This window comes from Mus pahari, unplaced genomic scaffold (genome assembly GCF_900095145.1).
Source record: "Mus pahari unplaced genomic scaffold, PAHARI_EIJ_v1.1 scaffold_12433_1, whole genome shotgun sequence".
Taxonomy (NCBI): domain Eukaryota; kingdom Metazoa; phylum Chordata; class Mammalia; order Rodentia; family Muridae; genus Mus; species Mus pahari.
In genome coordinates this window covers 1,869-14,133 of record NW_018392261.1, presented here as the reverse complement: position 1 = coordinate 14,133, position 12,265 = coordinate 1,869, and the positions used below count along the sequence as shown (strand labels likewise).

Here is a 12,265-nt window from a genome sequence, read left to right as displayed (position 1 = left end):
ATCATGCCCTAGATATAAGATAAATGTATAACAATTTTTAAATTATATATATATGCATATATATATATATATATATATATATATATATATATATATATATATATATATATATATATATGCATGTATGTCTGTGTACCACACATATGCAATGCCTAGGAAGGCCAGACCAAGGCATCACTACAGATGGTTGGGAACTGCCATGTTGGTCTGAGAACTGAGCCTGAGTAAGTGCCCGCAACCACTGAGCTATCTGTCCATCCCTGAAGATGTATATGTTAGAACAATTCTCATAGACTTCTTTGCTACCTTGCTGTGTAGTTTCTGGATATTCGAAGTCTGACCACATGGCTTGTCTACTGTTCGAACTTTACATTTCCTCATAAGGAGAACAAACATATATAATTCCTTCTGTACATGGTTCCCATAATGTTTAGATGTAGACAGCTGGTTTTGCAACAGTGCTTTAAAGAACAGGAGGTTGAGTAGCCATATTTTATTTCTTGCAGATAGACCGAGGAAAGAGGATCCCAGGAAGTACTCATTATCATTCCTGAAAAAATGTCTGGTCCACCAGGTGCTTAATATTTGACCCAGTCATGCTCAGGGGAAATGACTCACTCTTTGTCCCTGATTCATGTCCTTGGTTTACATGTCTCTGCCAAAGTAAAGATCCTTAGTTAGGTTCTCCCCACCCCATCACAGGAGCACTATATATTACCAGTCTGAGAGGAGCCTCTAGCTTCACACCCCAGGACCCTCTCTCAAGAAGCAAACAGCTAGACCAGTCCCCAGTTGGAGGAAAGCTGGTCAGCTTTGGTAAGATTCTTCCCTGTGGGTGCTCAGCTCTCTGCTTCTTTTCCTCTGTGCTCTTTCTAGACATTCATCTATTTTAGTGAAAGCTATTAACCCCCTTACACTTTCTGGAACCAAACTCTTGATTTAAAATGAAAACAAGCGAGAGTCACACACACAGGGTAAAAGGAAAAGTGTTCAGACTTATACAAGCAGGAAACACAAAATAAAAATCAATGGATAGCTTAATGCAGCTGAAAAAAATGCAGGGTACAAACAAAATCAAACTTACTTGGGGCTGATTTTCTCTTTAACTAATATGTCCTTAGGCATTTTTTGTATTTATTCATTTACAAACAAGGTCTCCTGTATCCCAGGATGTTCTTGAACTGGCTATAGAGCACAAGATGACCTTGAACCTCCAATTCTCCTGCCTCCACCTCCCTAGACCCACATAACTAGGTGTGGTAATTCTTAAGGAAGATCAAGAGTTTGGGCTCAGCCTGTGCTACCCTGTCTCAAAGTAAAACAAAACAGAAAATCAAAATGTAAAAGTTGATTTTTCCTGTTAAATGTGGGGGCACTCATGGTAATCTGATATGATGGGGTTTTGAGTGGAGGTGCAGGTTTGTGTGTGTTTCTCAGTAGCCATGTACCATGTTTTCTGGGACCAGAAACTCACCAATTACAATGCTGGCTGGTAGGGACCCTTGCATTTCTACCTCTACAGCACCAGAATTACAAGTGCTTGTCGTAAAGTCCAACCTTTTACTTAACTGGCCATTTCCTCCCTGTAGCTGCCTTTTTTAAAGTTTTATTTTTATTATTTTAAGTTAAGTGTATGAATGTCTGTCTGTGGGCACATATGTGTAAGAGAGTTCCTGGTGCCCACAGAGGCCAGAGGCACTAGATGCCTTGGAGTCTGAGTTGCTAGTGGATGTGAGCATCTTAGTGTGGGTGCTGGGACCAGAACTCAGGCTCTCTGAAGAGTAATATACACTTTTAACTGTTGAGCAATCTCTGCAGGCCCACCTTGAGGAGGGCTTTTATGTCTCAGGATGATCTTTTTATATTTGCTCTAAAGAACTAAGGATACGATCAGAAATTGCTCAATATTTCACTGTAATCTCCCAGGTGTCAAAATTTCAAATTTCCTAAGAAATAACATTTTAAAAGTTCATACGAGAAGATCCAGCAATACCACTCCTGGGCATACACCCAGAAGATGCTCCATCTTGTAATAAGGACACATACTCCACTATGTTCATAGCAGACTTATTTATAATAGTTAGAAGTTGGAAAGAGCACAGACTTCCCAAAAAAGAGGAATGGATACAGAAAATGTGGTACATTTACACAACAGAGTACTACTCATCTATTACAAACAATGAATGTATGAAATTAGAAGATAAAGGGATGGATCTGGAGGATATCATCTTGAGTGAGGTAACCCAATCACAAAAGAACACACACACACATGATATGCACTCATTGATAACTGGATATGAGCCCAGAAGCTCAGAATATGCAAAATAAAATTTGCAAAATACATGAAAGTCAAGAAGGCAGACAAAAGTGTGGATACTTCGATCCCTCTTAAAAGGGGGAACAAAATACCCATGGAAGGAGTTACAGAGACAAAGTTCAGAGCAGAAACTGAAGGAATGACCATCTAGAGACTGTCCCCCCGGGAGATCCATTCCATAAACAACCACCAACCCCAGACACTATTGCAGATGCCAACAAGATTTTGCTGACAGGAGCCTGATATGGCTGTCTCTTGAGAGGCTCTGTCAGTGCCTGCCAAAATACAGAAGTGGGTGCTCACAATCATCCATTGGATGGAGCACAGGGTCCTCAATGGATGAGCTAGTGAAAGTACCCAAGGAGCTGAAGGGATTTGCATCCCTATAGGAGGAAGAACAATATGAACTAAGCAGTACCACCAGAGCTCTTTGGGACAAAACCACCAATCAAAGAAAATATGTGGTGGGACTCATGTCTCTAGCTGCATATGTAGCAGAGGATGGCCTAGTTGGTCATCAGAGGGAGGAGAGGCCCTTGGTCTTGTGAAGGCCCTTTGCCCCAGTTTAGGGGAATGCCAGGACCAGGAATTGGGTGAGTTGGGGAGCAGGGGAATGGGAGAGGTGATAAGTGATTTTTGGAGAGGAAACTAGGAAAGGGGATAACATTTGAAATGTAAATAAAGAAAATATCTAATAAAAAATAATAAAAACAAATCCATAAAAAGGTCAAACTCCAGAAGAAGACACCTTAGTCCTATGCCTGTGATTGGCAGAGGGGTTGGCACAGGGTAAGCTGAGAACTCTGGGAAGGTGATGGTAGGAATCTTCTCTCTTCTCCTAAGAAAGATCTTACTAAGAATTTTAAGTCCCTTGCCTTCATGAACAGATCTCAGTTTTGTTTTGTTTTGTGTTTCATTTTACCCCACTATAAGATCATTTGCCTATGCTTGCAGTGTTACAATGTAAGAGACTCTAGAAAATATTCTCTCAGATCATCCAAAGAGCTTCTGAAGTAGACCACTCTGAAGATGAAGCTTGAGTTCCCCATTTTATTCTATAAGAGTCTCTTCTAGACCTACTTCATGTACCACACAACATTTTCTATTCTTCCTATGCATTGCATAGCAACTCTGCCCTCTGGGAGAAGTAGACCTGCATGCAACCTTCATCCCAAGGTGATCTTCTCTACAGATTTCCTCATTGATGTGGAACTGAGTGAGTGCCTGGAATCCCATCTCAGTAGCTTTGGGGCATGGGTTGCCCTATGTTCTTGATCCCCACAAGTCATTCTTCATGGCTCTCGGTTCCTGTGTTATCATCCATCTTGCCCCAGGAACCCTCATGCCTCCCCAATGAATGCCACCTTTTTGTTCTGTGCTTTTCTATTTTTCTTTCTCCTTCCTTGACATTCCCACAATAACGAACAAACAAACAAAACAAAACAAAACAAAGTCTTCTATATTATCCAGCTAGGGTAGAACTCTCAGATTCAAACAATCCCCCTGTCTCTGTTTCCTAAGTATCTGAGCCTTACTGACACATATTGTGTCTGCCCTTTGTACATCTTAAAGGTCTTTGTGACCTAGGATCTAGTACAGTTTCTGGGACCTATAGGGACTTGGGTAATGTTTGTTATCAAGTTAAGTAATAGGTGAATTAAACATATAAATAAATTTTGTTATACTGTGGATGATGGTGAACCTAAGGAATAGAGGAAGAAGGCTACGCCATGTAGTCAGTTAGGAAGGCCAAGGCCAAGATGGAATTAGGTAGCTGAGGACACTGCTTTATCATGTTCTTTCAGAGAGGAAAGTCTCCACCCACTTAGTCTAATTTAGAATGAAGTTCTATGGCCTGACCACTCCTGCTTTTTTGCCTTTGGCAGGAATCACTGTTGGAAGAGATGGCGATGAGCCTGGGTCCTTTGGTGTTGGTCTTCATGCTGGGTCTGGTTGTGATCCCTCCCACTCTGGCTCAGAATGAAAGGTACCAAAATTTCCTGACTGAGCACTATGATGCCAATCCAGGCGGCCGGGATAACAGATACTGTGAAAGAACAATGAGGCAAAGAGAACTAACCTCACCTTGCAAAAATACCAACACCTTTATCCACGACACCAAGAACAACATCAAGGCCATCTGTGGAGAGAAAGGAAGCGATTATAGAGGAAACTTAAGAATAAGCAATAATCACTTCCAGGTCACCACATGCCAGCACAAAGGAGGGTCTCCCCGGCCTCCATGCAAGTACCGAGCCTCTAAAGGGTACAGATATATTGTTATTGCCTGTGAGAATGGCTGGCCTGTCCACTTCGAGGAGTCTTACATTGGTCCATAGACAGCAGGCCCCTAGCACATGCCTACCTCTGTTTTTTTTTTAATCTCTGCTCACAACCATGATCACTGGTGCAGCGTTCACTGTCACGGGCCAGAAAATTAATTATCTGAAATATACTTCTCCTGATTTATAATGCACAGAAATAAAGATATCTCACAAACGTCTAACAGTCAGTCTTGAAGATCACTAGTTCCCAGTAAATTTAGCTTTTCCTGTTTTCTCTCCTTGCTGTACCCCAGGGGGAAGGGCCTGGAACACAGAGAAATATTCTTCCTTACCTGCTGTCAGTGGGAAGGTAGATTTCATCTGTCTGTGGTGCTGAGGATGATAAATTGATTTACAAACAGGACAGAGAATTTTTCAAAAGAGCCAGATTGCCTATTAAGTACTAGGTCACTAAAGGAGCCCTTTGGAAAGGAGTTTAGGATCAAGAGCCAGCACACCAAGGATATCCCCTGCCTTCTCCTCCTGTACTGCTGCTGTCATCCTCAGCAACCTAATGCATCGCCTTAATTTTTTAAGGACCTAAACTCTGGCCAAACCTGATTCATAGTTTCACACAGAATAAAATTTCAAGACCAGCCTTCATGAAGCAGAGTTGGAGACTTTTATCAGTGATAATTCTGACATGGGCTGTCAACAGAAAGGTTGTAAACAAGGCATGCCCAAATGTGGCAATGGGCTTCTCAACAGAGAGTCATATATAATTGTCTTAATATTGGTCATATTACAATGCCTCTCAAGCCACACCTTAAAAGGTCATAAGGATATCCCTCCTTTTTTCTTTCTCTCTGTCCAAAATACTACGTATTTTATTTCATGTGTATTTTGTTTTACTATATGTGTTTTGCCTGCATGTATGTATGGGCACCACATGTGTGTCTGATGCCCAGGAAGGTCAGAAGAGGTGTTGGGTCCCTTGAACTGGAGTTACAGATGGTCATGGTGAATGCTGGGGTCCAAACCTAGGTCCTCTGCAAGAGCAGAAAGTGTTCCTAAGTGCTGAACCACCTCATGACCTCTTTTTATCTTTCAATAGGTGGGGTCATAGGGTGGCTCAGGGAATGTCTTGAACGTAATTATAATTTGCACAGGTAGAATCAAGGACCTCCAGGGGTGCATAACTGGTTAAGTACTCATCCTTTTGAAAAGAAAGTTTCTTCTGCATTCTTGAAAAGTTCAGGCTTACTACTGGCAAGGGGTGAAGGCCTTAAAGAGTTGTTCATTATGATAGAATATTTCCTTGACAGATTGCCAATAAGGGGTTTCTTCCCCTTCTCAGAGTCCCTCAAATTTCCCTTTGTATCCATTGAGTGTCTCTCTCTGGTCTTACACAAGGATTAGCTCTCATGGGATACTCCCAAGTCATTCATTTGTTATAGCTATCTCATTTAAAAATTTAAAACTTGTATATTTTATGTTATTCTCAAATTAATCTTTTAGTTTATTGAGTGCTATTTGACAACTGTGCGGTTTTAAGGAAGTTATAGAAAGATTATTTTCTTTCCATTCTTCATCCAGATTTGTTTCACGTATAAAAGCTCTGTATAAACCTAGCTTTCTGGGAGCTGTCAGTTGCACAGGCTCAGTAGGTAATGCCCTGTTAGCAAAGGTTTATGAACGCATGCCTAGGTATTTTTTTTAGAAAACAATTGCTAGGTGCAAAACCACCAAAGCCCCACTTCCCCTGTACTCAAGCCATAGCCAGTATCAGAGTCATCCCAGCATTCCTGAGAATTCATATTTCAGAAGGACTTGACAAATGGGCTGCAGGTACGTGCTCAGCACAGCAAGAGTCATCTTTACTTCAGAAAACAGGTAGAGGATTTTAAAATGTCCCTCATTAGAAAAGTTTCCCTAAGATGCTTGCCACCAAGACCAATGACCCAAGTTTTGTCTGGGGACTCACAAGGTAGAAGGAGACAACTTACTCCTACACATCAGTCATCAATCAATCAATCAATCAATCATTCACATGAGTGGAATGGGCAGCAGTTTGAATTCAGTCCTGGTATTTTCTGTACCATGTCTGTTTGCTCTGTCATAACATGAAGCTGTTTAGAGTGATACAGCAAATTACAGATAAGGCCTTGTGTCTCAGTTATAAACCATTCGAGAAATTGAAGACAAAGCCATCTGTGATTGCTGACTGTGCAAGGGAAAGACAAGAAAATCTCCCGGATTTCATGGAATGGTGGCATGTAAGGAAGACTGTGACAGGCAATGGGAGATGAAACGTCCCCCTGGGACATAGACCTCCAACTCTTTGAGAGTGTAATTCACTCTTCATAATAAAGAGAGTCAGAAATACTGAATGCTACACATCACAGTCATTCATTATGAAGAAAGTAGAGGAAAACGAGAAGGAAAACAAGAAAAATAAATATGGTGAGCAGCTTCTAAGGTGAGCTGCTCTGATGACCACGCATTCCTCTGATCTGTAAGAGTCAACCCTTGCATACTTCAGCACTGCCTGGTTCTTCTTCTTCTCCAACACACTGTTAGTAATGCTGCCTTCTGGGAGAAGGAGACCTGCTTCCCTTCACATCAAGGTGTCCCTGCTTTCAACGCCTTTCCTAACAGGTGCATGCTCAAGGACAAATGGACAAATGGGAAACAATTGCCAGGCTTTACTGACCACTTATGGTGTGGGAGGCTCTCTAATAAGACCTTCCATTAATTTTTTAAAAATCTACATTTTACAATATTTCAACAAAAACTGCTACTATACTTCTGTAGCTTATATGGCGATCCACTAATAAAAGTTAAGGAATCTCCCCAACTACACACTGTGCTAGTATTCTTCCCATTATTGTGACAAAACATTGGTACTAATCCACTTAATAAGAGGTAAGGTTTGTTTTGACCCATTACTTTGGTACCTATGGTGGGGCATTGAATTAACACAGGAGAGCATGGCAGAGCAGCTGCTCTCCTCATGGTCTCAGGAAACAAAGGAGAAGAAAGAAGCTGAGGTCATTTTAAGGACTCCATATGGTCATCCCCTCAGTGATTTCCTTGTTTGTCTGAGTCACCCTGTTCCAGGCAGAAAAGCTGTGGCTATGGCTGGAGCATGTGACAGGAGAGGTTGGAATTAGGGAGAAAGTGACCAGAGATTACAGAATGGGAAAATGCCATGGCCCACAGGGTTGGTGGTGGTGCTTGGTTGGTTTGTATTTTGCTTTTGCTTTTGACAGGGTCTCAGAGTTTCAAACTCGCCTCAAATGCACAGTGTAGGGCAGGCTGGCTTCACACTTCCCATCCTCTTGTCTCTACCTCAAGATACTATGATGCTGTGATGCTTTGCAATGTAGTGCTAGACTCTGGAGCCAGAATTCTGTACATGGTAGGCAAGCACTGCCAACTGAGCCACACCCCCAGCCCCCACATGCCTGTTGTAACTCTGGACCATCATGTCTGATCTAAACTATTGCATGGATCCAAGTCTTATTATGCTTGGAGAATGAGCTCCAGAATGGAAAACACTTCCAGTCTTGCCTCCCAACAGTCACATTCTACACAACACAGTGGGCATGTTAGTTTGTATCTGCCTCTGGTTAACACTATTTGAATACTGCAAGGAACTCCTTCTTAACAAGAGTCTGAAATTCATGGATTCCTGTCATTTACACAGTTGGTTCTGTCTGATGAAGGCCGGGAGACACTGTCTGCACAAAACACTGGGCTTTCCCTTTGTGATGCTATTCTTTCTGGCCCTTGCACAATCTGCAGGAAGCCTGAATTCTGAGTTTCCTGGCGTTTATGTTCTGCTGGTGATTAGATAATTTAACACACATTGAGATACCTGTTCCTCTGTTGTTATTTTTGCTATGCTTGATAGTAAATCTAACCATGACCTACTGGGAGAGTTAAAGTAATTTTAAGATCTATACCAGACCTGAAAGATTCTTGAGCAGAGGAACACTTGTTTCTTACCAGGACTTAAAAAGAGCCTTAGGAGGCAAAATTATCAGTAAAAATTTAAAAGTTTTTTTGTAAGTTTAAAATCAGCTTGGTCTACAAAGTGAGTTCCTGGACAGCCAGAGCTATATAGGGAGACCCTTAGGCTGTACCAAATATCACCTGAAATCAGTAGATTATGTCAACCTCTGAAGTTCTCAAATGTAGCATTCATGTGAAAAGTGAAGATTCGGCCAAGGTCTAGCCTCCAGTTGGTGATGGGTTCTGAGAGGAGGAGAGACTGAAAAGAACAAAACCAAACCACTTCAAGTCAAATCTTGTGTCTAAGCTGGCCACCTGTGTTCTGCTGGAGACAGCTTTCCAGTCTGCTTCCTCTCTATTCTGATAATTTTCTCTCTCTCTCTCTCTCTCTCTCTCTCTCTCTCTCTCTCTCTCTCTCTCTCTCTCTCTCTCTCTCTCTCTGTCTCTCTCTAGATAGCTCTCTAAGTTTCCTTTTGATATTACTATGAATCAGCATCCCATGACCCCAGGACCTTAATTCTTAGGAAACTGCAAGAAGATTTTTTTTTAACATTCCAAAAGAATTCAGGGATCTGCCTGCCTCTGACAAGCAGAAATGGGGAATTAGCTGGGTGGGACCTGAAATTTCAAGTCCTAACATTACCATTTCTACCCCACCTGGGCTTAGACTTGATGTGTCCCAGGCTGACCTTGAACTCAGGAATGTGCCTGCCTTTGTGTCTTTCTGACAACCTGGTCTATAGTAGAGCTGCCTTTGTTCCTTCACATTCATGAAGCCACTCGTATAATTCATTTTGCATCCTTAATATTCACATAGTTGAGAAATAATATATTATCACACTCATTTTTTAAGAATTCTTTTCTACAATCTAAGAGGCTGTACTAAATGTCCCAACTTGTACATTATGCTAAGACATTAGCCACACCTTCTCTATCTCTTGTTATCTGTGATACTTATGGAGTCATTAAGTTTAACAGGGAGGACATTGGTAAAGAGAACATGAAAATATGTACATTATTATAAAAACAAGCCTTACGCCATGGAAGTCCACATCTGCTGTTCCTGTTCCAGGAGGAGGAGTCCTGTCATTCTGTCCCCACTAAGGCCATGCCACACTCACAAATTTCCACACCAACCCAGAAAGGAATTTTCCACAACAAATCCATTTGCTGCTCAAGGAGAGTGGCTTCCCTGCAGGCCTGACTGTGGTCCACTAAGAGCAGGAAGTACCACCACTGCCCAGTGGGGAGGAGAGGCCAAGTATTGCATCTGGGAGCCCAGAAAGGAAGAGAAAAATGGAAACTGGGGATCCAGACTGAAAGTCAGTGTTTCGGACCTGAGGATGTCACCCCTCAGCTCTATTCTGCATCTGACACTACAGGAAGACTCACTGCCACATTTTGTAATGCCAGGCACACCATGTCCTTAAGAGATGGCACCTTCCTGTCTAAAACTGATTCCTGACTATAGTTCTGTCCTCAGGAGTCAGCGCAGGACCTCTCATTATTCATCTCTTTTCTGTGTTAATTGCAGCTCCCCTATCTTGATACTTGTCCTTCCTGGTTTGTGTTGAATGATCTTACAATTGACCTCTAAGGACAGCTATGCAGGGAGAAGGCAATGGATCACCTCACTGAGAGATCCCAATTCCCTGATCTCCTCTGCCAACCACTTCTTTCCCAAAACGAAACTCCAGTGAAGACACCCTGTAGGAACATTCTTTAAAGATACTCATCTCTTCTCAGATTCATTTGTTTTCAGGCACTGGGTATATGCCTCAATTGGTATGAGGCCCTGTCTCTCTCTCTCTCTCTCTCTCTCTCTCTCTCTCTCTCTCTCTCTCTCTCTCTCCACACACACACACATACACACACACACACACACAACTTCTCTCTGTATGTATGTATCTCCCCTTTACTCTCTTCCCACCCCTGTCAGACACAGAGATACCAGAGATCTAGATTTGTATGCAGAAATGTTTATTGACTAGAAAATATCTGATTAGTTAAATTAAAGAAATTCAGGGACAGGTTTTATGAAGACAGGTCCTGAGATGCAACTGAGATGCAACACAGATAGAGGAATTGGTTCTTCACTACTATGTTCTTGGCAGTAGCAGATGAGTAAAGATAGAAAGTGCTGGCACTGGAACTAAAATATCCTACCCAAGTAAACTGGAACCATTGTATAGGTGGGGCTAACGAATGAAGTTCTGTTCTCACAGGCCACTCTGTAGTACTTCACTGGTTCTGTTGTTTGGTATCTGCATTCTGTATAATGGCTTGCTGGAGTTGTAAGTTTACAGAAAGTTACAGATACCTGAGATGAACTATCATGACAATTCCTACTTACCCTGTCTTTGTAAGTGGTATTTGGATTGCCACACAGACCAACAACATCAGCCAAAGTTGTATGAAGAAAAGTATTCATGTCCTTACACATTCTTGTATAAATGTTAATGCCCTACATTGCATCATCACAACAGGGATAGGAGCTATTTTAGATATGCTTGATTAGAAACCACTGGGAAGCAGTTGGTCGCTGGCATGAGGCCAGCATTAGGACAAGTCCCAGCAGCAGCAGGAGACAAAGTCAGGAATCAAGCAGCTTCAGACCCAGAATTCCTGTGAGAACAGAAGAAAAATGATTACTCCCACCCTACCTCAGTTTTCCCTATCTATTCCTGAAGGCCCTCTTCTGTCACTTGTGTCCACAGTGCCACATTTCCTGGATACTGTCCCATCAATTGCCCACCCTGTCCCAGTCCTACACAGCCTATGTCTTACCCAGTCTGCATTGTGGCTCCTTTGGAATTGAGTGCTGGTTTTCCTGGAAATCAAAAATAATGGGTGAGCTCCACTTGTGTCCATAGATATACAGCAGGCTGTGTGGATGGAACTGGTGGCTCAGAGTCTTCAACATGCAGGACAAACCAAGTAGTACTGAAGGGAAATGAAATTTAAGATAAATTTTGAGGCCTGATTTATGTAACTTTATGTAACTTATGTCAAATAGACCAAAGAAAAAGTTGTTTGTAAGCTTAGAAGTCTGAGGCTGAGAACATAGTGGGACAGGCCCGGGCACATCCGGGCAGGCCTGTTGTTAAAACATTCCTGGGGCTGACTGGCCATAAAGATAAAAGAAGTATGCAGGAACTTGTCCAGGCAATCTTGGCTGAGTCATCAGCCATCTGACACCTCTTTCTGCCCATTGTCCTCCTGAGTTTGAAGTTATATGTTAACCAAATGTTTCACTGACCTAGATAAGCATCAGCCCCTCAGGTCTCCTGACATCCTGACTTGCAAGTACCATTCTGCTAATGTGTAATCATTTTTTCTGATGTTCAAATGAGCCAATCAGGTTAAAATTCGTGAATTCCCCCTAGCCCCTGACCCTCTTTCTATAAAAACCCCCAGCTTTTGAGCCTCATGGTCGATTTCTCTGTCTCCTGAGTTAGCTACGTATCGGCCCAGAGCTCTGCCATTAAACTATCTCGTGTTTTTGTATCAAGAAGGTCTCTCACATTTCCTTGGGTGGTCCCTTTCCCAAGACTTGAGTGGGGGTCCCCAAAAGGGGGTCCTACATGTGGGGGCTCATCCAGGATTTAAGGGGCACCCAGAAACCCAAAGATATCCCTTGGAGGTACGTTTGTATGAGTCTGGTGTG

General features: G+C 42.3%; 1 protein-coding gene and 1 pseudogene across 1 annotated transcript; one reads left to right on the top strand and one right to left on the bottom strand.

Annotated features, from left to right (window-relative positions):
- Positions 1-4,219: 4,219 nt before the first annotated feature.
- Positions 4,220-4,656, top strand: LOC110314907 (angiogenin-2-like). The gene has a single exon (XM_021189096.2). The coding sequence runs from the start codon at positions 4,222-4,224 to the stop codon at positions 4,654-4,656; it is 435 nt and encodes a 144-aa protein (XP_021044755.1). The 5' UTR covers positions 4,220-4,221.
- A 6,094-nt stretch (positions 4,657-10,750) lies between these two features.
- Positions 10,751-11,223, bottom strand: LOC110314906 (annotated as a pseudogene).
- Between the last annotated feature and the right edge of the window lie 1,042 nt (positions 11,224-12,265).

Coding starts and splice junctions, on each gene's coding strand:
- LOC110314907 (XM_021189096.2), top strand. CDS start 4,222: ATGGCGATGAGCCTGGGTCCTTTGGTGTTGGTCTTCATGCTGGGTCTG.